We start from the raw sequence: 26,962 nt of genomic DNA, 5'->3' as shown, positions 1-26,962 counted from the left end.
CTAAGCACCATTATGCTTCTTATGGAAATATTTTATTTAACTCATAATCCATCTTGCCAGCTGCTTTATGTAGCCGCTGCTTGTGTGATTGGCAGCTAGCGTACTTGAATTACATTTAGAAGAAGATGCTCTCCGGCTTTGTGACGTCATACAACAAGCAAGCTATTTTGTGACACTCAGAAAACTTGAAATGCCGAAGAACCAATGGCAAACAATATGCCGTATCGAAAATAGTTTATGCTCTTATTTTTTATGTGATCGTGCATACGTGGTCAGTATGCGATGAGTCATTTTCGCATCATTTGTTGCCTCACATAAGAAGCTGATGCTGTGTGCAGGACAAAGACTCTTTACACCAATATTCGCTCAAGGTTTCCCATAAGCTGTTCAGTGCAGCTTTTTCGTTTGGTTTCCTCGCAACCTTGTTGCGCAATAAACACAATTCAGTTTAATATACAGCTAATGACTATTTTGAAACGAAGCAATGAGGGATAATTTAGCATTATTATCATCCACATTTTGTTCTTTTGAAGAAAAATTTTGTTTACACCTTTTGTATTGATGAATTTATGCAGACGCCCGGGGCACTTCAAGAAATCTTAATACAAATACACTGATTGTAAACAATGTGAAACGAGGTTTATTGGCGTAAGTAGTATTTGACAAGCAGGTCTATTGATGCGGAAAGCGGGCGGCGGCAACCGACCCAGGAATCACAGCGCTCGGGGCAACAGCTCGCGCTCGGCTCCTCTCGCTAAAGACGTGACCCACTGCGGCACATAATCTTCTTCTCTAAAATACTCCGGGGACAAAGACGAGCCATCCGGGCAAGTCAAGGTGATGAGAGTAGGAGTGGGGCTTGAGGAGTGGGTGCACGTGATAAGGCTTGAGACGACTCACGTGGACAGTCTCACGACCAAGGCATTGCCTGTCTGTAGATGGCGTGACCGGCTCGATCATGTATGTGACATGAGATCGACGCGATAAGGACCGTGAAACTTGGGGGCAAACTTAGAGGACAGACCTGGGGAGTGAAAGGGCAGTCGGAGCCAGACGAGCGAGCCCACGGCAAAAGTCTCGACTTGCTGGTCGCGGTCGTGTCGGTCCTTTTCGAGTGCTTGCTTGTCCGAGGTGAATGATCTGACGACACTCTTCAGCATGGTGCACAATTTCAGAAAGTGGGTTGAACTCTGAGACGTCGGATATGACAAAATGGTGTCAAGGCTGGAGCTTGGCTCACGCCCATATAGAAGAAAGAAAGGCGAGAAGCCTGTGGCTGACTGCATCGCAATGTTGTACGCATAAGTCACAAATGGGAGAATCACATCTTAGTTTGATTGGTCAAAATTGACATGCATGGAGAGCATGTCTCCTAGCGTTCGGTTGAAGCGCTCCGTTAGACCGTTGGTCTGCCGGTGGTAGGCTGTAGAGGCGCGGTGCACCATGCAGCATGCCCAAAGGAGTTGCTGTAGAACTTCGGATAGGAAGACCCGCCCTCGATCTTTTAGTAGTTCCTGTGGTACCCCATGACGCAGTACAAAGCGTCGCAAGACAAAATTGGCTACGTCCCATGCACCAGTCGTAGATAGTGAAGTTGTTTCAGCATACCTCGTCAGATGGTCGATGGCGACAATGATCCATGGATTCCCAGCTGCAGTGTACGGAAGGGGACCATACAGATCGATTCCAACGCGGTCGAAAGGACGCGCCGGACACAGTAGAGGCTGTGACAATCCAGGTGAATGGGCCGCTGTCTTTCGTCGTTGGCATAATGAAGAGGACCGAATGTATTTTTGTACAAAAGTGTACAAACCACGCCAGTAGTAACACTGGCGGATCCGGCGATATGTTTTTAACACATCAGCGTGAGCATGTTGTGAATCGGCATGAAAATACGCACATACATCATATCACATGTTGCGTGGTATAACCAAGAGCCATTTACGACCATTTGCGTGGCATTTTCTGCGGTATAGTTGCGCGTCCCGTATCTCGAAATGTGTGGCTTGGCGGCGAAGGGCGCGTGGGTTCACAGACCTTGAGATGAAAAGAATCTTAAGGAGAAATTTAATCCATGGGTCTTGGCACTGTTCAGACGACAAGCTTGAGATGGAAATGGGAGCGATGGGGAAGTAGGCGTCCGAATGCAGGTCTGCGCTGCATCTCACTGGTGATCATGAGAGGGAGTTCGCATCAGAGCATTTTCGTCGTGAGCGGTAGACGACATGAATGTCGAATTCTTGTAGGCAAGAGCCCAACGACCAAGGCGACCTGAAGGATCTTTTAGCGACGTCAACCAACAAAGTGCATGGTGGTCTGCCACAGCATCGAAACTCTGTCCGTACAAGTAAGGACGAAACTTGCTTAACGCCCAAACGATTGCGAGGCATTCTTTTTCAGTTACACAGTAGTTAATTTCCGCTTTCGTGAGTGTGCGGCTTGCATATGCGACGGCGTACTCTGAAATACCGGGCTTTTGTTGCGCGAGTACTGCTCCCAGACCAATGCCACTGGCGTCTGTGTGTACTTCAGTGGGGGCACTTGGGTCGTAATGGCGTAGAATGGGTGGTGACGTAAGCAGACGGCTCAGTGTAAGGAAGGCTTCGTCACATGCCAGGGTCCTGTTAGAAGGATTAGCTGGACCGTTCAGTAGTTGCGTAAGTGGGGCTATTATTGATCCAAAGTTTTGGACAAAAGGGCGAAAATACGAGCACAAGTCAATGAAGCTCCTAAGTTCTTTGAGTGAAGTTGGTTTCGGAAAGTCGGCTACGGCTCGAAGTTTGTCTGGGTCGGGGCGAATTCCATCCTTTAACACAACGTGACCAAGCATAGTAAGTTGGCGAGCCCCAAAGCAGCACTTATTTAGGCTAAGCTGAAGGTTTGCCTCAGTAAGGCACCGAAAAATTGTGCGCAGACGGTCGACGTGGGTAGGGAAATCAGGAGAGAATACGATAACATCATCAAGGTAACATAAGCATATCTGCCATTTCAGGCCACGTAAAATGCTGTCCATCATTCATTCAAACGTTGCAGGTGCATTGCACAGACCGAATGGCATAACCGTGAATCCGTATAGACCATCCGGAGTAACGAACGCTGTTTTGGGACGACCACACTCTGGCATCGAAACCTGCCAGTAACCTGAACGTAAGCCCAGCGAAGGAAAGAATCTGGCACCTTGTATGCAATCGATAGCATCGTCAATGCAGGGAAGAAGGTATACATTTTTCCGTGTAGTTTTGTTCAGTCACCGGTAGTCGACACAAAATCTAATCGAACCGTCTTTTTTCTTCACTAGCACAGCAAGTGAAGACCAGGGGCTAGAAGATGACATAGCTTGATGACACCGTACTGAAGCATATCGTTAACCTGCTCTGCAATTACACTTCGTTCCTTGGGTGATATGCGGTAGGGGCGTTGCCGCAAAGGATGGTGCGTTCCTGTGTAGATTGTGTGAGCGACAGTGTTAGTTTGACTCAGTACCTTTCGAGGAAGGTCAAATGAATCTCGGAATGCAGAAGGGTTATTCATGCAGAAGGGTTATTAGCTGGTCCTGTTGAACCGGAGGAAGCTTGCTGTCGATGAAACAATTGAAGATATCCGACAAGTAGTCACCTCGCATAAAAAGAGGAATAACAGCGTTCAGTTGAAGTTGCTGGCCAGGGTCGTGGGACTCAATAGGCAGAATAACGTTGTCACCAACAAGATGAACATAGCCCTGTGTTTCGTAAGCTCTTAAGGTGAGAGGGCATGAGCTAGGATTGCAAACGACAATTCCGGAAGTATCTTGATGAGGTGGCAGAACGGCGTACGGCAGAGACGTACCCTGGCGGCAACTGAAAACGCCAGATGGGGAGAACACAACAGTAGAGCCGGACAATTCAGTGCAATTGACAAGGACAACGATGGCACTAAGAGGAGGAACATCAATGTCGGAAGCAACAAGAAGCTTTCCAAGGTGAGTGCGCTCATTGTCGGTAGATGGCGCATCAGAAAACACAGAAAATTCCACCTGTGCAAGAGCACAGTCAGTTACGGCGCAGTGTCGCGACAAAAAATCCCATCCAAGTATCAGGTCGTGGGAACAAGTGCTCAACACGAGAAACTCGATGTGGTACAGGACGTCCTGAATGATTACTCTCGCAGTACATGCTTCGACCGGTCCACTTCGTTGCGCGCTCGCGGTATTGTGTGGGGTACGGGCGAGGACTTCTACAATGCGAGGATTTCGCAGCTCGTGCCTCCAGAGCTGCGGCAGTCAGTTTTCCGTCTCAACGAGGTTCGGTAGGCGACGCAGCGGGGACGGAGATCGGTAGTGGCGTGGTGAGGATGAGGGACGGGGGCCGAATGGTCGATGGTCAGCAGCAGGGTGGTGGTCTAGTTCGGTTGGTGACGGGTCGCGTTCCACTGATTGTGGGTCGAATTGACGGGACAGTTCTCGTTGCGCGTTGTACGTGGCTGGGAAAGAGTAGTCAGAGTACCTCAGAGCTGCAGCCGGGCCCATTGCAAAGCGCCGGCGACAGAAGCGTGCCACGTGACCTGGATATCCGTATGCGTAACAGATAGGGCGATTGTCAAGTTTGCGCCAAGGGTTTCCGTTAGTGCGCTGTTATGTTGCTGGAAATAGTGTCGTTGGTACTCATACAGGCTGGGGAGTTGGCCCAAGCGGAGGTCGTAGCGGAGTAGCAGCAACAGCAGCGTAAGTCAATGGCGCGAAGACGGATGCTGTCTGAGAGACAAACGGCAGTGCCTCAGAGACCTGCGCCTGTATTACCTGCCTGATGGCGGGCGCAAGACGCTCAGAAGAGGGTTCCGTTGCCGGTAGATACGACAGGCACGAAAGTTGTCGGGCCACCTCCTCGCCCACATATCGTTTGATTTCTGATATTATTGTGTTGTGGTCTCCACCCAGGGTCAATGCCGCGAGAGTTTCATCGGTAGCCGCTGGCCACCGTGTCATGACCCGTTGTTTGCGCAACTCCTCGAAGCTCTGGCAAAGAGTGTCGAGTTTGGACACGGTACGTGGGCCCTTGGCCAGCAGCATCTGGAAGGCGTCGTCGTCTATCCCCTTCAAGATGTGTTTGATCTTGTCTGCTTCAATCATTGAAGGGTCAAGGCGCTTGCACAAGTCGAGCAGATCCTCGATGTAGCTTGTGAAGCCATCCCCCTGAAGCTGTGCGCGTCCCCATAGGCGCCGTTGGGAACGAAGCTTGCGCACCTCGGGATGACCAAACACATCGGTAATGCGTAGCTTAATAGCGCTCCAAGTGGCGAATTCCAAGTGGTGGTTGTTAAACCAGAAACTCGCTACTTCTTTCAGGTAGAACGGTTCATATTGCAGCTTCGAAGGGTCGTCCAACTTGTTGCTTGCGCCTACCTTTTCAAATGTCGACAGCCAATCTTCCACATCTTGCTCAAGGGCACAACGAAAAAGGTGGATCGCGCACGCGTAGCGCAGTGGGCGCAATGACCATCGGAGGCTCGGTCGCACCTTGCTGGGTGTTTTCTTAAGCCATTTCGGGAATGGCAGGTAGCTCCTGTTGCGGAGTTCCAGGTTGGGTTACTCAGCACCTCCACCACTCTGAAACGGGGTTTATTGGCGTAAGTAGTACTTGGCAAGCAGGTCTATTGATGCGGAAAGCAGGCGGCAGCAATAGACCCAGCAATTCACCCAACAGCTCGCGCTCGGCTCCTCTCGCTAAAGGCGTGACCCACTGCAGCACATAATCTTCTTCTCTACAAATGTATTACCCCCCTAACACCACGAATTACACATTTTTAAAGAAAAAGGTTGAGAAGTTGATAAAAAAGTCACAAAAGTAATCTAACCATATCAATACTATTAATATTTGCAAGCTGCAGGTACAGTATTCAGACTATTAGCAAATAAGGCAAATTATAATACTCGCATGCCTGAATATATGCAAGAAAGTGTAATACTTATGAAATAATATAACAGCAATCATTCCCAGAAAAAAACATGGTTGATTTCTCTGTCAGAGGAGTCGGCATGTAACACGAAAGTAAAACCCGCCTTTACAGGGGTAATTAAATGCTTACTGTAAATTGATAAAGAAGAGCTTGCCGAATGTGTTTCGGTGTCTGGTGGCTATAGCCCCGTTCAACGTAGATGTATTCTCGTTAATGCTTGGTACATCTCCATCCCAACAACTAACATCCATGATAAATGTATTAAACTATTGTGGTATTTATAGATGTTAACCGCCAAAGTCTAATCAGACAAGGAGGCGCGACAGCAAGATAGTAAGATTTCGCGTCGCATATTGGACGCAGAAATTGGGCTAAGGGCGCCATTTCGGCCTGTTAAAGTGTGATTTAATTTTGAAGTGTGTGTGTGTGTGTGTATGTATGTGTGTGTGTGTGTGTGTGTGTGTATATATATATATATATATATATATATATATATATATATATATATATATGTAACGGGTGAGACATGGCGTCAGTCAGAACACCAGTTTATTCTGACCCTTCATCTTCCTCATCTTCCTTTCCCCCATTCACCTGTGAAGCGTCACACGTTTCCCCCTCCCCCCGAGAGAGCGTCAACTTATTGGGACAATAGTAGCGACGCAGTTTGTTGACGTGCACAATATCAGTAGTTCTGCTTAACGGAGCTACGCACCGGTCGACCTCATAGTTCACAGGAGAGACTCTGCGAAGAATTGTGTAAGGTCCTTCCATGACTGAACTGAGCTTTCCTTTGTTCGGGTGCCAAGGTGTTTCGTAGAGGACCAATTCACCAGGTTGGAGATCTTGTGGTAGGAATTTTTCGTCGTAGATTATCTTGTTCTTCTCATGATAGGCAAGCGTGTTCTTGATTGCACTTTTCCTTGCTTCTTGCACACTCTCCATTGGTGCGTCTAAAATTGTGTCGTATGAAGGAATTCCATACATTAGGTACGATGGTGGATATCGTGTTACTTCATGTGGGGTTCTGTTGTATTCATCGACAACATCCGAAAGATGTTTGACCCAAAACTTCTGTGGCTGCTCATTCATTTTGCACTTTAGCCGGGTTACAATAGTCTGATTTGTACGTTCGTTCATGCCATTACATTAAGGGTGTTGGGAGGATGTGAACAATTGGTGGACACCATTTCGTTTTAGAAACTGCTTGAATTTTCCAGCTATGAAAGCTGGTCCACGATCAGATAGGAATTTCTTGGGTTTTCCTGCTGCAAAGATGGCGGTGATGCACGAAATGTATGCGTCACAAGTTTCGTTCTTGTGGGGAAACGCCCAGACATACCGCGTAGCGTGGTCGATCGCCAAGTGAATAAACTTCTTTGTCGAGCCATATCCTGAAAAACCACCTATAGTGTCCATTGCTAAAAGATCAAAGGGTTGTTCTGCAGGTGGTAGTGACTCGAGAGATCCGAATCTCTTGGTTTTCGGCTTCTTGCAATGCTGACATATGTCACAGTGGCGGATGTAGGATGAAACGTCTGTGATGATTTCCGGCCAATAGTAGGATGATGACAACAAGCCCAGTGTTTTCTTTACTCCGACGTGTCCGAACTGACAGTGTGCTTTCTGCAGGAGGCCCAGTCGAAGCTTGAAAGGAACGTACACTTTGCGAATTCCTTTACGTGCCACGATAGTGACCCCGTTTTCCGTTGTGTACTTGCAGCGAGGGCGGTCATCCTGGTAAGTTTGAAGTTCTGGTAATGAAAGGAGTTGAACCATAGGGCTTCGCAAAAATGCGTCCACCTCGATGTTTTCGCTGCCTTTTTGATGTCGAATGTTAACGTCATACATCGACAGCTTCAAAGACCATCGAAAGAGCCGGCCATGTGGCTTTTTTATGTTTCTGAGCCATTGTAAAGCAGCATGATCGGTGACAACAGTGAATGGTCGTCCATGTAGGTAGCAGTGCCACTTATCAACAGCGTCAATTATAGCGAGGCATTCGAGCTCTGTAATGGCATAATTTAATTCGTGCGTGAGTAGCTTACGCGAGTGATAGGCAACGGGGTGTTCTTTACCATCATGATCTCTTTGCTTCAGAACTGCACCTACGCCTACGTTAGATGCGTCGCAATAAAGAATGCATGGTTTCTCGCAAGAAAAAATTCGTAAAATGGGTTCTTTGGTCAGACAGTATTTCATGTTCTCAAAGGCTTGTTCACATGAGGAATCCCATTCCCATGGTGTGTCCTTCTTCAACAGCTTCGTAAGTGGGAAAACTATGTCACTGAAGTGCGGTATAAACTGGCGGTAAACGTTGGTGGTGCCTAAAAAACGCTGAAGCTCTTTCGGGGATTTCGGTCTTGGGAATCGCAATACAGCTTCTATGTTTCTTCGTATAGGCGACACTGTACCGTGCGACACTCTGTGACCCAGATATTCAATAGAATCTTGGGCGAAATGGCATTTCTTCAATTTAAGTTTTATATTCTCCATTTTTAGGGCATGCAATAGAGCTTGGAGGTGCTGTAGGTGCTCAGTAAATGTGTCGGAGAAGACTACAATATTATCAAAATAATTAACAACATTCTTTAAGTTATGTTTTCTGATAACTGATTTCACAGCTCTTTCGAATGTAGCAGGAGCATTTCTCAAACCGAAAGGCATAACAAGCCACTCATAATGGCCATTCGGCGTGACGAAAGCTGTTTTTGGGATGTCCTCTGGGTTCATTTTGACATGCCAATAGCCTGATGTGATATCCAATGTCGAAAAATATTTCGATTTTCCCAGGTAGTCTAGAACATCGTCTATACGCGGAATAGGTTGGTAGTCAGGCACAGTGACAGAGTTAAGTTTTCGATAATCAATGCATAAACGTGTGCGTCCTTCACCTTTTTTCTCTGCAAGAATGACTGGAGCCGCGTATGGGGAAAAAGATGGACGCACTACACCTTGCTTGAGAAGTAAGTCCACTTGCTTGACAATTTCCTCTTTGTCTGCCAGGGAGCATCGATACGGTGGTCTGTGGATAGGCACGTTGTTGCTGAGGGCAATGCAGTGTCGTTCCTCCGCGATACATCCGAAGTCCATCTGAGACTTTGAGAAAATGTCTTCGTAATTGTGAAGCACCTCTCTCAAAGCAGCTTGTTGCGATGGTGGAAGGTGCGAGACATCAACGGCTTGGAGAGGGGTTGTATCGGCGCTGAAGACACACTTTTGTATTTGAAAGGAATTCTGCAAAGCTTTGTTGTCTTGAAACAAAGTCATTGTGTTTAAATCCAGTGACAGGTTGAAAAAGGAGGCGTTGTCCAAGCCTAGCAAGAATTCAGTCTTCATGCCTGGTAGAACGTGTGCTTGGACTGCCCGCTTTAACTTCCTTATTTCCAACTGTATGTGTACGCGGCCCAAAGTTTCTGTGGTTGAGGTGACTTGTTGGACACTAATACATGAATCCTTGAGCAACTGCAGCTTGAGTTTTTTGAACACAACTTCATTGATACAGGTAATAGTCGCTCCTGTATCCAGAGTTGCGTTCACTATGTGTCCGTTCACAAACGCACCAAAACGTATTAATGAGCCTTTGGGCCGCCCTCTTCGTTTCCCTGGTTGTCAGTTAGAGCACACACCATTTTACGACGAGGGCACTCATTGTGCCAGTGAAACTGATTCGGCAAACCAGTAGATGCACAATGTCGGCACTCACTGTGAGGGGTGCGCATCAATCCTGTAGGGAGCCATGGTCGCGTAGAATGAGGCTCTCGACGCACGAGCTGCCGTTTTGACGTGTTGGGAAGCATCTCCGTGGACACAGTCTTCCGCTTGAAGCGCAGCAGCAAGCCACTTGGCTGGGTTGGTAAGCGTCAATCCAGCGAGGCGCCTTTCGATCTCTTCAGGTACACCATCAGTCAATCCTGATACTGTGTGAATGTCTTTTAAGCCTGCGAGGCGACCAAGGTGTGTCTTCTCTTCGTAGTAGTGCCTGATGCAATGTTCTCTTTTGAGCCTGCAGTGTATGAATTGGCGGAAAGGGTCGCTAACAGGTGCATAAAATCGTGATATCATGCTTGTTTTGATGCCTTCCCACGTATCTTCTGCGTCGAAAATCTCGGTGAGGTACCAGCGGAATGCCTCACCTTCCAGGTACTCGCTGATCCAGTTGATCCGATCTCGTTCGGACCAGCTGACGTTGCTCGCCTTTGTTTCGAAGAGGTGCAACCACTTGTCAACAGGGACGTCGTCTTCAGCTCCGGTGTATTTCGGCAGGCTGATCATCTTCTTTGGCGGGCTTGTGATGTTGCTGCGGTAGATCCTGTCGACTTAGTGTAACGGGTGAGACATAGCGTCAGTCAGAACACCAGTTTATTCTGACCCTTCATCTTCCTCATCTTCCTTTCCCCCATTCACCTGTGAAGCGTCACATATATATATATATATATATGTGTGACGCTATGATGACTGGGAGACGTGGCCTGGCTCATACGCCATGTTTATTCTACTGTGCACTTCTTCCTCCTCTACTTCTCCTAACCATCCCTGCCTTCTTACGTCACAGGATTCCCCCTCCCCCCGAAAGAAGTTGCGTCAGACTAACAGAAATTATAAACTGAACATGCAGGACTAAAAAGTGAACACAGTCAAAAAAGGGAAGATTGTTCCATGTCCCAGGAAGTTTCCGTAAACACACTAGCTTCGCGGGAGAGTGCAGCAGTCCGGTTAGTCCTAGAGTTCTGGTGGGCGAGGCTGACTGTTGCGTACTATAGAACACAAGTACACCTTTAACATGGAAACTGCAGATGATGAAACTGTTTGTACTCTGGCAAGGAATGAACGTAGTGTGAAGGCTTTGGAGCACCAGCAGCTTGATTTGCGTAGGCGTCGTGCTCTTTGCCTTGATTGGTACACATGCAGGGCCACCCGTCTGCATGTTTGTTGACCAAGGTTGTTCCGGTGATTTCCGCGTCCTTCCGGGCTACAGGGTGTTGATTTGCGCCTTTTCTGTCGTCGTATGTCATGTTGCCTGAGTATTGATCTCAGCTTGAGAAAACTTACTCGACGTCCCTTGGGAAAACGTTTGGGATTCCATGTTTTCTTTGTCTCGAGTGAGGCATCTTGAATATGTTGTCGTTTCGGTTGAGTCGTTTGTAAACGTTTTTCTTGACACCATGTGTGTTCTTCCGACGTCTCAAGTTGTCCGTGTCGAATAACAAGACGCTCAATCTGGGCGATTTTATTGTTCTGACCTTGCTGATGTTGCGATAAGTGTTGATGAGGTGGCAGCCTTTTTGCAATTAGACAATGCTTTTCTTGGCGATTTGACGTATTGTTCAGTTGGCAGCTGTTACAAAGCTTTTCAGGCAGCGAAGTTGGTAAGACAGGTTTGACTGGAGGAACATCAGAGGTGCCTTCGGCAGCATTGATTACGTAGTCTTCTGGCACCTGGCAACCTGTTGGAGTCGCTTCCGAGCCTCCTGTGTTTGGGCTTTCAGATGGCTTTGTTTTCAATGGCGACGCCGCATCAGGCGTGGTTTGGTCAAATTCCAGTTGGGAATGGCTGTCTTTCTGTGCAACGAACGATGCATGCTCTTCTGGTACATGCATCTGCACAGAAGGGCCAGAGCTTGGCTGAGCCATCGAAATAAAGTCTTGTGATGAAAAACACCTTTTCGAGTCGTCATGGCGTGGTTGGGCAACGTCTCGTGTCATACGCTGAAGCGATGATTTCGGAAGTGCCGTCTTGCGTGTAAAACGGAGGCCCGAGCGATGGCTGTGGTTTTCCCGAAATACGCTTGGTCGCTTGTAAGTGTACTCATGTTCTACTTTTTGTTGTGGCAGTGGTCGATTCATGCTGAGCATTCGTGAGCTTGAAGACTGCTTGTGAAATTGACAACCGAGTGCAATTGCATGTGGATGGTTTGTTATAAGCGAGTCTTCGTCATAATCGTCATTGTATTCTTGAAATCGGATGGTCATTTCTTCTTTAATCTTTTCCATGACTCGTCATTTTGAAATATGTGAGTGAGGTAGAATTTGAAAGCCTCACCGGAGATGTAGTCGGTAAAGTTGATGATCATCTCCCGTTCCGACCATGATGCAGCGGTAGCATGGAGCTCGTACAGGTAGAACCAGTCCTGCACGGGTCCATCGTCCGCTGCTCCGGTGTACTTGGGGATGTCAAGGTCGGCCGATGAATCTGTCATGGTGCTGGTCGTTGTGTCCTTGTTGAAGATGAATCGGTAGATGATTTATGGTCAGGGTATCTTGTGGGGAACTGCGTTCATGATGAGCGACTGATGAAGGGGCATGCAGGTCTCCATCCTGTCGACTTGTGTGACGCTATGATGACTGGGAGACGTGGCCTGGCTCATACGCCATGTTTATTCTACTGTGCACTTCTTCCTCCTCTACTTCTCCTAACCATCCCTGCCTTCTTACGTCACATATATATATAAAGGAAAGAAGCGTATACCTAAAGGCTCGTTTTTCCGTGTTTTGACACAATATTAATGAGATCTAACAGACAGTAATGCCAAGGAAAGTACAGGGGAAGTGTACAGTTGGTTCTAATAACTTCCCCTGTACATTCCTTGGCATTACTGTCTGTTAGATCTCATTATTATATATATATATATATATATATATATATATATATATATATATATATATATATATATATATATCCCGGCTGACATATGAGATAAGTTGCCCCCCCCCCCCCCAGTCGGGAAAGAGTTGGTACGCCACTGGTTGTGGGATACGTATCTTCGATTTCCGTAGGCGATCCCCTGATATAGCAGCTGGCCCACTGCACGGGAGTGTTAACTGGCACTGGACTCGTAGGGCAACTCTCTGGAGGGGTCTGGAACATCCATAAGGGCTACCTAGCAACTCCACCAGTTCGTCACAAGACTTCAGAAGTGCAGGGGTCTTTTAATTACCCAGATGTATCCAGCTATCGAAGAGCGCATCCATAGCAGCTGGCTCTTGAGCGAAGAAGTAGGAAGCACATGGTCTTTTCTTTGATTTAGGGCAAAGGCACTCTTGCTTTCAACCCATTACATGCAGGTGACAATATATTCAGCGAGTGAAATGTTAAGTATGCATGATTTTCTATACTAACGACTCAACGAGGAGTAGCTGGTTCATATGTACAGTGGCATATGCAACAGTACGACCAGACAGGGACACCAATGGAAGAAATATCACAGCAAAAGCACCGAGGACGCATGCTTGCCTCGTGGTATTAGCTCGCTTTGGTGCCCTTGTTCTAGTACTGCTGTTTCATATTATGATTGTTTCCAAGTGCACTTGTATGACTACACTTCAGCTGCATTAATCACATGACATAATTCACGCTTCTGTGGTATAGAAGAATAGTCCAAGGTATAATCATCATCATCAGCCTGACTACGTCCATTGCAGGACAAAGGCCTCTCCCATGTTCCGCCAGTCAACTCGGTCCTGTGCTTGCTGCCGCCAATTTATACCCACAAACTCCTTAACCTCGTCTGCCCACCTAACCTTCTGTCTTCCCCTAACCCGCTTGCCTTCTCTGGGAATCCAGTTTGTTACCCTTAATAACCAGCGGTTATCCTGTCTACGTGCTACATGCCCGGCCCATGTCCATTTCCTCTTCTTGATTTCAACTATAATATCCTTAATCTCTGTTGGTTCCCTAATCCACTCAGCTCTCTTCTTGTCTCTTAAGGTTACACCAACTGTCCCGCCACGGTGGTCCAGTGGCTAAGGTACTCGGCTGCTGACCCGCAGGTCGCGGGATCGAATCCCGGCTGCGGTGGCTGCATTTTCGATGGAGGCAGAAATGTTGTAGGCCTGTGTGCTCAGATTTGGGTGCACGTTAAAGAACCCCAGGTGGTCCAAATTTTCGGAGCCCTCCACTACGGCGTCTCACATAATCATATGGTGGTTTTGGGACGTTAAACACCACATATAAATCAAATCAATCAAGGTTACACCAACCATTGTTCTTTCCATTGCTCGCTGTGTCGTCCTCAATTTAAGCTGAACTCTCTTAGCAAGTCTCCAGGTTTCTGCTCCATAGCCAAGAACCGGCAAGATGCAGCTGTTATATACCTTCTTCTTGATGGATAGTGGCAATCTACCTGTCATCATTTGAGAGTCCTTGCCAAATGTGCTCCACCCCATTCTTATTCTTTTAGTTACTCCAATCTCATGGTTCAGCTCTGCGGTTATTACTTGCCCTAAGTAGACATAGTGTTTTACAACTTAAGTGCACTATTACCTATCTCGCAGCGCTGCTCTCTTTCGAAATTGTTGTACATTACTAAGTTATACTAATAAATACTCTCCTCTCAGAGTATCATTTTATACTGAGCTGTGGGCAGGTACTGTATTAAGAAAAGACCAACAGAAAAAATTAAAAAAACATCCAGCAAGTGAAGCAGGAACTGTCCTGTAGGTTTTATTTGATTAGGAAGTGAAAATTTACACCTTTCATCGACTATCATCAACAGCAAAACTCACAGAAAGTGAGTTACGAAAAGAGAACGATCGAACTTAAGCTTTCTATTTGACTCACAAACAGCAACCATGGGTTCCTAAATTGCTCAGGCCATTTTATCCATTCCACCTTGACAGAAGACGGCAAGCAAATACACTTTGCAGCACACTTGCCTAATGAATCGACCAGACTGTCCAAGACTTTTCTTTATGCACCTACATAAGTGGCTACTGCACTTGAAGATTCAGTTTATTCACGTCAACGAAATCGTGTGAATTAGTATACGTAGGTAATGACAACAACTATTGGAATAAACAATAATTACAATATATGGAATCTGTGATCATAATGAACTGTTAAAGGGACCGAAAATCGGCCAAAACATGAAATGAGATGACTCCACTGATGGAAAGGTTGTTCGTTGCATGAACTTAAACCAACCTCGTTTATTTTGTGAGGGGTGTATTTGCATTTATATTTCGTTATTGAAAGTTGGGTAAAATAGCCTGTGGTGATTCCGGTGGTAAAAAACTGAATGATACGATATATCTAGTCCCGTAACTGTTAACGGCTGTATACTGTAGACAATTTTTTGTTAGTATTGAAATATAGTGTTCCTTTCTTTAACCTAAAAGATATTGTTACGTAAGGTAAGGTAACTTCAGGGGCGTTTTTAATGGGCACTGAGTCTGCGATCACAGTAGAAGCAACGTCGTCTTCCTTCTCTACCCTGCTTCCCTTAATTTTCCTGGTAATGACACTTCGTATCATTCCTCCTGTCTCAGACGAAGCCCTCTGGGCGAGTCATTCTTGTATCCTTCGTGTAAATGGCTTCAGGCGGGCAACATGCGTCACCTCTGTCTTGCATGAACGTCAGCCACTAGTGGTGACACATGCTATTTCATAGTTGACCTCGTTAAGACGATGGAGTATCATGAATGAGCCCGCGTAGTGTGCCAGTAGATTTTGGCTCAAGCCATGTCGGCGTATTAGGGTCCACACCCACACTAGACCACCAGGGGCATAGGTTACATGCCGGTGTTGACTGTCGTAGCGAGTTTTGGACTCTTGCGCTGCCAGTGTTCCTAAGCAGGCAAGTCCACGTGTCTCTTCCGCACGACACAAAGTTTCCGCAATTGTTAAATCATCAGGGACGACAAAAAGAAAGATAGTGTCCAGCGTATGTCGAGGTGAGTGAGCGTAGAGCAAATAGAAAGGGCTGTAGCCTGTCGTTTCATGTTTCACCATGTTGAAGGCGTACGTGACGAATGGTAACACTTCATCCCAGTTTTTGTGGTCGGAGGCGACGTACATTGACAACATGTTGATGAACGTTCGGTTTGTGCGCTCGGTTAGGTCATTAGTTTGTGGATGATAAGCAGTTGAGTGTTGGAACTTGGAGGCACTCAAACGAAGTAATGATTCCACAATATCAGTGATAAATTGTCGTCCACGGTCACTTATTATCACGCGAGGTGGCCCGTGCCGGAAGATGACTGAATGCAACAGGAACTCCGAAATCTGGACTGCCGTGGCGGAGGATAAGGCATCCGTCTCGCAGTATCGCGTCAGGTAGTCTGCGCATACAATTATCCACCGATTACCTTTTCAGGAGCATGAAAATGGTCCCATCAGATCAATGCCGACCTTTTCAAAAGGGGATCTGGGAGGCTTTACGGGTTGCTGGAAACCGACTGCACCTGAGGTGGGCCGCTTGTGGCTTTGAGACTGCGTACAGCTGGCCACGTAGCTTTGAATTGTCTTGCTCATTTTCGGCCAATAGAACCGCTCTTTTGTGCGACTAAGTGTTCGTGCGGTTCCTAGATGGCCAGAGGTGGGGTCGTCATGCGTGAGATGCAGAACAGACGTTTGGAGGGACGCAGGAACAACCAGCAGAAAGCGGGCGCCCGTCAAGGACAAGTTTCTCTGGTAAAGAAGACCATTTTGAACGCAGAATCGGCCTTCGCTTATTGACTTTCTTGATCCAGGAAATAGAACTTTCAAGCTTGGGTCATTAAGCTGCTCAGCGACGAAATTCACGGCATCAGAAAAGCCAGACGACAAAGAAGTGATAAGGTGGTCAAAGTTATCGGCTTCACAATCTGTCGTCGGTAGCAGCATCCTGGAGAGGCAATCTGCATCAGCATGTAAACGGCCATTCTTGTATGAAATGATGAAGACATATTCTTGTAAACGAATGGCCTATCGTGCAAGGCGGCTGGATGGGTCACAAAGGTTGACCAGCCAACACAGGGAATGGTGATCTGTGACTATCGTCACAGATCACCATTCCCTGTGTTGGGCGACCATAGACGTATGAGCGAAACCGTTGCACGGCAAAGACTACCGCTAGACAATCCTGTTCGGTCACTGTGTACTTGCGTGCAGGCTTGCTTAAAGAACGACTTGCGTATGCCACAACGTGTTCCTTTTTACCAGAACGCTGAACGAGAACGGTGCCGATACCGATGCCACTTACGTCTGTGTGTATTTCCGTAGGCGACGAAGGATCGAAGTGCCGAAGTATTGGCTGCGAAGTTAAACACTTCAGCTGGTGAAAAGCGGAATCACACTCGGAGGTCCACTGAAATAGGCTGGGTTTGCATAGAAGGCTCGTTAGGAGGTGAACGACATCCACAAACTTGGGTACGAACCAATTGAAATACGAGCAGAGCCTGATGAAGCTTCGCAGTTGTTTGACAGATATAGGACGCTCGAACAATTCAACGGCTGCTGTCTTTTGTGGGTCAGGTCTAATGCCATCTTTGTCGACGAGATATCCCAATACCAATGTCTGTCGCTTGCCAAAGTGGGACTTTTTGGAATTCAATACAAGGCCGGCTTTTTCAATGCAGTTGAGCACGAGGTCCAGGCGAGTGTTGTGCCCCTCAAACGTACGTCCAAAAATTACGACATCGTCAAAGTAACACATGCATATATGCCATTTTAAACCACGCAATATAGAGTCCATAAATCTTTCGAATGTCGCAGGAGCATTACATAATCCGAATGGCATAACGTTGAGCTCGTAAACTCCGTCGGTCGTAACGAATGCCGTCTTTTTTTTTGTCAGCTGCGTGCATCAGAATTTGCTAGTAACCTAACCTCATGTCAACAGATGAAAAGTAAGACGCAGAATGCAGCCAGTCATCTATGCGTCATCTATGCGCGGCAGTGGATAGACGTCTTTCTTGGTAACAGAGTTCAGTCGGCAGTAGTCAACGCAAAATCTCCACGTACCATCCTTCTTCCTCACTAGAATGATAAGAGCAGCCCACGGACTTGCCAATTTCTGTATTATTCCCTTTTCCAGCATTTCTTAGACTTGCTCATCGATGATCTTGCGCTCCGATGGTGCCACTCTGTTAGGTTTCTGCCTAATGGGTTGCGCCGACTCGGTGTGGATCTGATGGCGAATACGGGACGCTGGAATTAAGGGCCTTTCACTGTTTTTAGAAAAATTTAACACCTTCGAGTGCTTAGATAGAATGTCAAGCAGTGTATGACGTTCGCTTTGGTCAAGTGACTTGCTGACCATTTGTAGCAATTGGGCACCCTCAGTCTAGACGTTCATTTTGGCTTCTAGCATCAACAAGCGCAACCAGCGTCATAGATGATTTGGGTCTAAATACTGCAAGTTTCATGCCGCCTGGCAAAACTGCAGGCTCCATGGAACTGTTCATTGTCCACACCTGCCCGTCCATCAACGACTGACACTATGCAATGGAGAATGAGGATGTTCTTTTTCAAGCATGCCAAGGGAATTGGTTCGAACGTGGCATCAAACGTGCCACAGTTGTTACTGGAACATGTCACGGAAACACACACAGCAGAAAATGCAGGAACGACTGTGTCCACGGAGACGAAAAAGATGCACTCATCCAGACAGGAATTTTCCAAGTGCGCCATTGGGAAAGTACAGTGTATGGAAAGGTGCCCATTTCTGCAGTCTACAGTTGCCACGCACTCACACAAAAAGTTGATACCCAAGATAACGTCATGTGTAGACCGCCGAATAACCGGAAACTCTGTGCAAAACACCTTGCCACACAGCGAGACTTCTGCAGTGCAATATCCCACCGGACACAACACGTCACCACTTACACCACGAAGTGTCACCCCACGGTTCAGGCAAAACATCACTTTAGGTCCTAGCAGGTTCTTGAATTTTACACTCAGCACTGAAACTCTCGCGCCTGTATCCACAAGTGCCATAGTAGCCACTCCATCGACAACTACATGAACTTTGTTCTTCAATATAAACGCTGACCGGGGTATATCTGTAGATAGCGCCTGTGATCTCGCGGCCTCAGCCGCACCAACTAGTTTTCCGGCGGTGGTGTCCGTGCGCGTTGCAGTGGCAACGGTGATCTTGGAGCACGTAAAGCTGGTAGTGGCGTCAAACTTTGATCAGAAGCCGGCGAGGGGTAGCGTGACCCGGTAGGTGCGCGTGGTTTCCATGACGTGGAGAGCGGATGGTCGAAAGATTGCCGAGACATGTACCAAGACTGTCGCTGATATGGGCGGTGGTCCCAAAAACGTGTGATGTGACCCGGGACGCCACAGTTGTAGCACAGAGGAATTGGTCGAGGGGCACGTGGCTGCTCAGAGTAACGACTCCTCTCGGAAGGCATGGGATAGTGGTGCCGCCCTTCAGGGGCACTGTAGGCAGACGATGTTGGGTAAACAGGCGGGCGAAAACTTCGTTCGTAGTTTGGAGGTGTTTGACATGAGATTTGATTGATTGATTTGTGGGGTGTAACGTCCCAAAATCACCAAATGATTATGAGAGACGCCGTAGTGAAGGGCTCCGGAAATTTTGACCACCTGGGGTTCTTTAACGTGCGGTGTTTGACGTGAGAATCCAGACTGCCGTGTGCCTTAATATTCATTAGTGTCTGCTGCGTTGATCGATGGTTGCCATGGCGGAAGAGAAACAGGAGTCCGCTCACATTCTGGTTCACTTACGTATGCATCCTGAAAATTGCTGGGGCGTTGATAGGTCTGCTGACATCGAAGCAGCTCTTCTCTGACGATCTGCCTTATGGTCAAAGAAAGGTCATCAGGCGGCACTGTTTCAACACTAGCTACAGTGTTGGACAGGCGACCGAATTTTAGAGAAATTCGTGGCATCTTGACAGATTCAAAGGTACGACAGTGCTTCATCACGTCAGACACAAAGTTTAAGCAGTCTTTCCCAATTAAAAAATTGTACACGTCTTCGGCTATACCCTTGAGAACGTGTCCAATCTTGTCTTCTTCAGACATCCTTACATTCACGATATTAAACAGCTTCAAGATTTCTTCGATGTAGTTCGTACATGTTTCTCCTGGAAGCTGTGCCCTCTGAGACAATGTCTGCTCCGCGCGTTTTTTCTTTGCGTCAGAATCACCGAAGCACTTCTGCACTTCTTCAACAAAACGTTCCCAAGTCGTGAACATGTCCTCGTGGTTCTCGTACCACATGAGGGCGGTGTCAGTTAACGAGAATACAATATGATTGAGCTGTTCATTCAAGTCCTAGCCATTGCTTCTGCTCACTTGCTTGTAGTTCTTGAGCCACAAGTCGACGTCTTTTCCTGAGGTCCCACAGAAGTTTGGTGGCACTCTGTAGTACAGCACGGAACCCATCGAAGTTGGCCTCAAAGCGTTGGATGGCTGCTCTTGTGCCATTACGATCGGCGAAGGTGGGAGTCCAGAGAGGCGGCGGCTGCGACGAAGTCCTGGTAGTGAGGCTCCCGTCTTTGGGTTCATCCTACCCAGCACCTTCCACCAAATTGTTACGTAAGGTAAGGTAACTTAAGAGAGTTTTTTAATAGGCACTGAGTCCGCGATCATAGTAGAAGCAATGTCGTCTTCCTTCTCTACCCGCGCTTCCCTTGTTTTTCTTGGTAATGACAGTTCGTATTAATAATACTTCATAAAACTTTTATTAGAGGCCTACGTTAGTAGTATGCATTAAAGTGGTGCTGCCCAGAGAGTTTCCCAAGTATACACTAGAGGGAACTCTGGTGCTAGTGTCTATGGGAGCTGCAACACACCGCGCTTCAGCAAGCATGGGAATAATCGTATTTCTGGCTCTGTGTGTGTTCGTGTGGCTTGAAGCTATTACGTCACGAAACAAAAATCAGCAACTGTTCAGTGGTTGCACTTCACCACCTTATTCTTTTAGGCTTACCAGTTCAAATCAGGTCACAAAGTTAGAAAAGGTTCATCTTTTCCTTCAAAACAAAACTGAAACGCACCAATAAACAAAGCCACAAGTGTGATTTGCCGCCCACAAGTACAAAGACTAGGTGAATCCTTGTACTACCCACCCTTCCCATGGTTGCTGAATGATCGCAGCACCAGAGCCCTCTCTAGTAAATTTTGGGAAACTCTATGGTGCTGCCTTCGCATGAAGTACTGATCTTATGCTCGCCAGCCTGTCTTAAGCAACTTTTCAGGGTGCTCATGCAATTGTGCATGCAGTTTTCAGGTCACTAAGATTTTGGAGCAACATAGTTTTGCTACCTGCACTTCATCTCAGAAATGATGCGCACTGCTACTCGTAGCGGCCGTGCATATGCATAGTGATCCTTTTGATGACTTGGCTTAGGTATCAAGAAAGCAATGACACTGGGACAAGCCACTTAGGACACAGGCAAACTTGGGAGCAGGCGCACAGAATGTCGTACAAACACAGAGAAGGTGTATAATGCCACATCATTTCATTATAACAGCTTGTTATTTTTAAAAATATTTGAAAAGCTCAAAGTAAACTAGAAAGTGACGAGCATTGCCTATAAAATATTTTTAAAGTAAGGGTACGTGGTCGTAAGAGTATTCAGGTCTAATCGATGTTTTCTGTGTTTTGATGTAGCCAGGGGGTCCCCTCGTGATGTTGCAGAGGTCAAGCAAGTATTGTTGGCATCTGAGAACTTTTGCAGGACACGTAATACCCCTATTAGCACCCGGCGAGGACTATTGTTTGTCACCCCTCTTGCCTTATTGGTAGCTGCTCTCAAGGTGGTTTTGGCTACTTACGCCTGAAATGATTTTCTTTTTCTGAGGGGGACACGCTCAGTCTTGGCAATGGTTGGGACCTTCTCCTCAGTCGGTGCGTGATAATGGCAAGGCTCAGCTTGCCATTATCATTAGGTTCTTGAAGCAGAAAAAATTCACTTACTAGATAAAAACTGCCTAAGCTCTTATCAGTCGCATTATCACAGTAAGAACGTGATCACCTGGCTGAGCTTAAGGGCCATCGAGGACCCGTCAAACGTGCATTGATTGGGCTGGTCTTTCATCTTCCCATTGTTTATCATCCTTTTCTACACATATATTTTGGCACTCTGGGAAATGAAGAAGTTAGTTGCAAGTCGCTACTCTTTCTGTCTACTCGGCCCTTTTATCATATGTTAGCGTGCTAGAAAAACTTGCCGGTGTGATAACATACCAACTAGCCCGAGCTTCCACTCTTGTAAACAGCATAATCCTTAGCAAATAATCTTGTAGTGATGTCCAAATATTTATTCTGCTAAATGACCTTGAGAATCTCATTGCAGGCGTGACTTTGGCTGCCTCTGCATGAACCAAAGCAGAGCGTTTTTGTTCAGGAACAGTGCTGTTCATTGACAAACTTGTTCTGCGTTTCTAATCTGATAATACGGTAAAATTTATCAAAGAGAAATCTAGCATAAATGAAATAAAGAAAATAGAGTAGAATCAGGTCAATACTACAACCCTCTTAAAGTCAAGATGTGAGGTACATGACGAGGAAAAGTGCCTTAAATTGCGAGCATGAGATGGCGCAACCAGAGATTAAAGCGACTCACTGCTGTGCGCAACAAACAAGAAAAAAATATACTTTCCGCCACTGCCGCGGATGTTTACCCGCCCCTCGCAGTCAGACAGCAGAACGCAAAACGAGGGCACCACAGATGGTGGTTTTCCTCGTTTGAATGATTTCTCGAGGGAAAACAATTTAAATACGACCTCGACACAGAGGCATCATTGAAATACGAGCTCGTTTCCTCGAGGAAATGATGTTGTTAAGACGAGCTCGTTTAACCACATCGCATAAGTTATGTTCAACGCTACCACCGGGAGCTACATACTTTCCCCTCAAGCAAAGGCTCACCTGCTTTTTATAGTCATATTTCTGTGCGTTATAAAATGCACTCATGGACGTAGCAGTATTTCAGAGTTCGTTAAGTCGCAGCGCAGGCTTGTACGAAAAAGCAGGCTTGTACGAAAAAGCGTTTTAGTGGCCTGATTACTGCGGCGTATTTCCCCTTGTAGAGAGAGCTAACAGAACATGTACCAGTCGGCATCGGCACCCACCATCGTTCTTAGATCTCGTGGGATTCAACGCCGCATTTTCAGAATCCAGCCTCGCCTTTTCGTCGTGGTTTTCACCGCCGGAGTTGGTCGATCTCTTCAGCTGATTGCAACCGCAAGACGACGAGTCGCCCGCGCTCTGGCCATCGTCGTTTTCTACGTCCACCACCTTCGACTCCGATTGATCTGAGCACTGGTTATCGCCGAACACCACAACGGCCACGAACACGATTAGTACAACCTGCTGAATCGCCATCCCACGACACCGTCCTGCGACACAGGTGTTGTGACATGCGAGACTCCAAATAAATGAGCGATTTGTCGTCCGCTTTCCCGCAGGTGGCCGGTGCAATCACCCATCATGCTTACGACATTACTGGCCAATGCTGGAATCGGATTGGCTTTACTGCCAACTGAAACGGTTTCGGTTTCTTTTTCATTCTCATTTTCACGAGTTTGTACTCGTTTATTTCTCTTTGTTAGAGTGGTAGTCTATGCATGATTACTGCTGTTGGTGCCACTTCACAACGCCCGCAAAGTCGCGGGGGAACTGAACACGGAATGTGGCGACTTTTGATCACGCCCATTTTGAATTAGGCGCTTTCAAATGGGCGAGAAGTCGCAATGGATGGATAGATAAATGCTTGAGCGTCACCTTTATAATTTGGTGGTGACGTATGCGCCGCCAAGCTCGACATAAAAAAAAAACAAAAAGAAAACTTCCTTGTTTTTCTTCCAACTGAGCGCTCGCTACCAAACGGCCACGTCAGAAAACGGCGCAAACAGGGCAAACCATATATAGGTGTTCTGTGGAGCATGATTCTTGAAGATATTTATGTTATCACGCATCGCGTTGCGCGCGTTGAAAAGCAGCCGCTCACACGCGAGCCCAAAAAAGAAAAGAATCTACGTCCAAACAACTGCTGTGTGCAGCATTGCGTGGCAAAGCGGTTGAAAGATGGCTATCACTTCCCAGAGGATGCATAAGGCGCGCGATAGATAATGGAGTTGATCTGAAACATTGAACACAGAAGACCGACACAATAGTGGTTTGTTCTAATCAATTTGCTCGCCACGACTACATATTTTTCCCGGTGAGTGCACCAATATTTAGCGGGTAAATGCATTCTTGTCAACAGGCATCTATAACCTTCTCAAAAACGGCTCCCTGGGCGCCGCCATAGCGCTTTTTGGGCTGCGCGAATTGACGCGATCCCCCCAAAATGCACTGCCGAAGCAATGACGGCAGCCTCTGTACTTCCGCGCGCAGACCAACATGGTGGCGTTTTCTTCCCGTCATGTGAAAATTAGGAAATTTGTTGATTTATCATGAAGGTGTGTGAGTGTATTTTTCACGTACAACTGTTTTCAGCGCAAGTTGTAGTGCTACACATTCTCAAAGAATTAAGCTGCTGCAAACCTTCTCACCGAAATTTTTGTTATTTCGCATGTGTATATACATACGCGTGCTCTTGCGCGAATGTATGTAAAAGATGAGTGTACCTCATCGAAAAGAACAGGCGACGTAAAGCTGCTTGGAAGCGTTTACGCCACAACCATACACCGAAAAATTGGGTTGACTATAAATTCCACGCAGCACTGTTTAAGCGTACAGTTGCTATAGCTAAAGATAAACACAAATCTGACTTACATTCGCGTTTATCAAAACCTGATAAAAGATCTGCCCTGTACAGGTTTCTACGGAACAAAAAAAAAAAACGACGCAGGTACCAGCATATTCGCATTCAGTAGTGCTGTCTCCTAAAGAGACAACCGATTTATTGTTAGAGGGCATTGCGAAAGGACTTGAAGTGCGTTTCGCTTCGTCATGCTTGAGACCTATGACATTCAAAAGCTCAACCTCGGACTTTCGGGAAGTCACTATGGCGGAACTGTAAGATGTCATACTAACTGTAAATCAAGCGGCTCCCAGTCCAGATCAGATTACAAACTCTATGATTAAATTGATATGTAATTCCCATCCCGATGAGCTTTTGAATATTGTTAACTGCTCCTTACAACACACATGGATTCCAAGCGCATGGAAAATTGCTAAAGTTGTGTTGCTGCGAAAAAATTAAAGCCTCGGATATGTCCTGGATAACATTCAGCCAATGTCGCTTACTTAAAACTTCGTTAAAATAATTAAAAAAAATTCTTCATAGAAGGCTCAGTGAATTAATCGCTCGTCAGGACATCCTTTCACCAAGGCAGGTAGGATTTAGACAGGGGGGCTCTATATGGTCGGCTCATGTTGATTTGGAAAGCCGAATTCGCCTTGCAAAAGTATCTGGTGAGCTTTCTGCATTAGTCACGTTAGATATTGCATGAATCTACGATAGTGTGGAACACTGCACATTAATTTCAAGATTAGTGGATTGTGAGTTGCCCAAGTGAATTATATCTTGGGTTCAGGAGTTTCTCCATGAGAGACAATTCTTTTGTTGCCACGAGGGAATTACTTCTGCCTCATATAAGCAAACAAGAGGTGTGCCGCAAGGATCAGTCCTGTCACCTCTTTTATTTATTATCTTATTATCATCCATGCTCGTTCTAAAAAATGTTCCTTTTTACGTCTATACGCCGATGATATTGTTTTTTTTTACCTAGTCGTCCCGAGATATCGATAGTTTATATCAAACGTTGCAGTCATATTTGAGTGAGCTTGAGGTATGGCTTGGCGGGCTGTCTTTTTCACTTAATGTTAGCAAATGTGCTCTGCTTGTATTCTCTCTATCCGTCCCCGTATTTCTTTCACTGCATTATCGAAATAATCTGATTCCATAAGTAACAGCACTACAATATCTTGGCATTGTTTACGTGGACAATTTAAACTAGCAGCAACAAATAGAATCAAACACCCGTAAAGCAGAAAGCGCCCTAGGACTGCTACGCCGGTTTTGCAATAAGAATTCAGGGATGCGCAGGGCTACGTAACTTAAGATATACAAACTTTACATACGCCCAATTCTGGAGTTTGGTTGCGTTCTGTTTTCCGGAAGTGCCGAGTACAAATTAAGACCTTTTATATTGCTAGAAAGGCAAGCTCTGCGGCTGTGTCCCGGGCTACCTAGGTGTGTCGCGAATAGCATGCTCGAATCATTCCACTTGATGATAGATTTCGATAGCTTACTGTGCAAACGTTTTTTAAAACTCTACGATGCGCCCCTCTTCTGTTCACAGACAGTTTTCATCAAATACCCAGTTTTTTTCTTTAAGCACCTGTGGTGTCGTTATCAAAGAGCCCAAGTCATTTTCGTCGAGTCTTTGTTATCAAATCTTCACGTTTCCCTCCAAGATTTACCTCCCCATACGCTATGCTCTGTGCCAGTTTGCTTAACTTTCGATGACATTTTTCCGAAAAACGCCAAGTTACTTCCAAAGCATGTTCTGGAGGGCCTCCTTCAAGACCATCTCAATCATTTTCCCAATTAGGTAGTAATTTCGACGGATGCAACGCAAAATCTTCAGAAGGCTGGGGTAGGTAATTTTTCTCATAAGCTTAATTGGTCTTTTGCGCTCCGACTGCCTGACTTCACACCAATTTATCTCGCAGAATACCTATAGCTGTTACATTGGCTCTTCGAAAACTAAATTCTCAGCAATCAAAAGCTATTATTATTTCGGATGCTTTGTCTGTATGTACACATGTAACGTCCGCAAAGAAGTCTCCTCTTCTCAGGATAATTTGGTCTCTAGTACCGCATAGCCTATCAGAAGTTCGGTTTATTTGGGTCCCCGGGCATGCTGGAATTGTACTAAATGAAATGGCTGATTCGCTCGCTTCGGCATCTTTAAATTTCTCGGTGGTGCTAGTAGCTCCACAGTTTCCTTTTATTACTGCCGAACGATTCAAATGCCTGTTAATCTTAAAAATCAACGAAACGTCGCTTCTACAATCTGAAGAATTTCGGCACTTGCAATTCACATGGAACACCGCAAAATGCCTTTCCCGTCAATGTGAGGTGACCCTCACAAGCTTTCGCTGTAGAGTTCCTCTGTTAAATTTTTATCTCAACAATTCCGGATTTTCATTAACTAACCTATGTGTAGTTTGCAATGAACCGGAAACAATAGATCACTTTCTTCTCACATGCCACCGCTTCGCCTCACTGCGCCGAATAATTCTTGAAAGACCGATTGGTATGCTCGGATTGCCAGTCAATACATCCACCCTATTATCGTTTGGAGCCAGTCAGTTGGGTGTGGGCGGCAGTGCTATTCTGT

General features: G+C 46.3%; 1 protein-coding gene across 2 annotated transcripts in view; it reads right to left on the bottom strand.

The window, feature by feature from the left end:
- Window positions 1-23,120, bottom strand: part of LOC119174080 (formylglycine-generating enzyme) — a 184,317-nt gene extending 161,197 nt beyond the window's left edge. Inside the window, exon 1 of one of the 2 annotated variants that reach the window (XM_037424873.2) lies at window positions 22,739-23,120. In XM_037424873.2, the coding sequence (XP_037280770.1) occupies window positions 22,739-22,991 (253 nt within the window). In that variant the 5' untranslated portion in view covers window positions 22,992-23,120. Of the gene's footprint in view, window positions 1-22,535; window positions 22,677-22,738 lie in introns of those variants that run through there. The other variant, XM_075896248.1, reaches the window with a different exon arrangement.
- Window positions 23,121-26,962: the final 3,842 nt, after the last annotated feature.

The sequence above is a fragment of the Rhipicephalus microplus genome, chromosome 5, assembly GCF_043290135.1.
Source record: "Rhipicephalus microplus isolate Deutch F79 chromosome 5, USDA_Rmic, whole genome shotgun sequence".
Classification (NCBI taxonomy): domain Eukaryota; kingdom Metazoa; phylum Arthropoda; class Arachnida; order Ixodida; family Ixodidae; genus Rhipicephalus; species Rhipicephalus microplus.
This window is presented reverse-complemented; position numbering and strand designations above follow the sequence as displayed.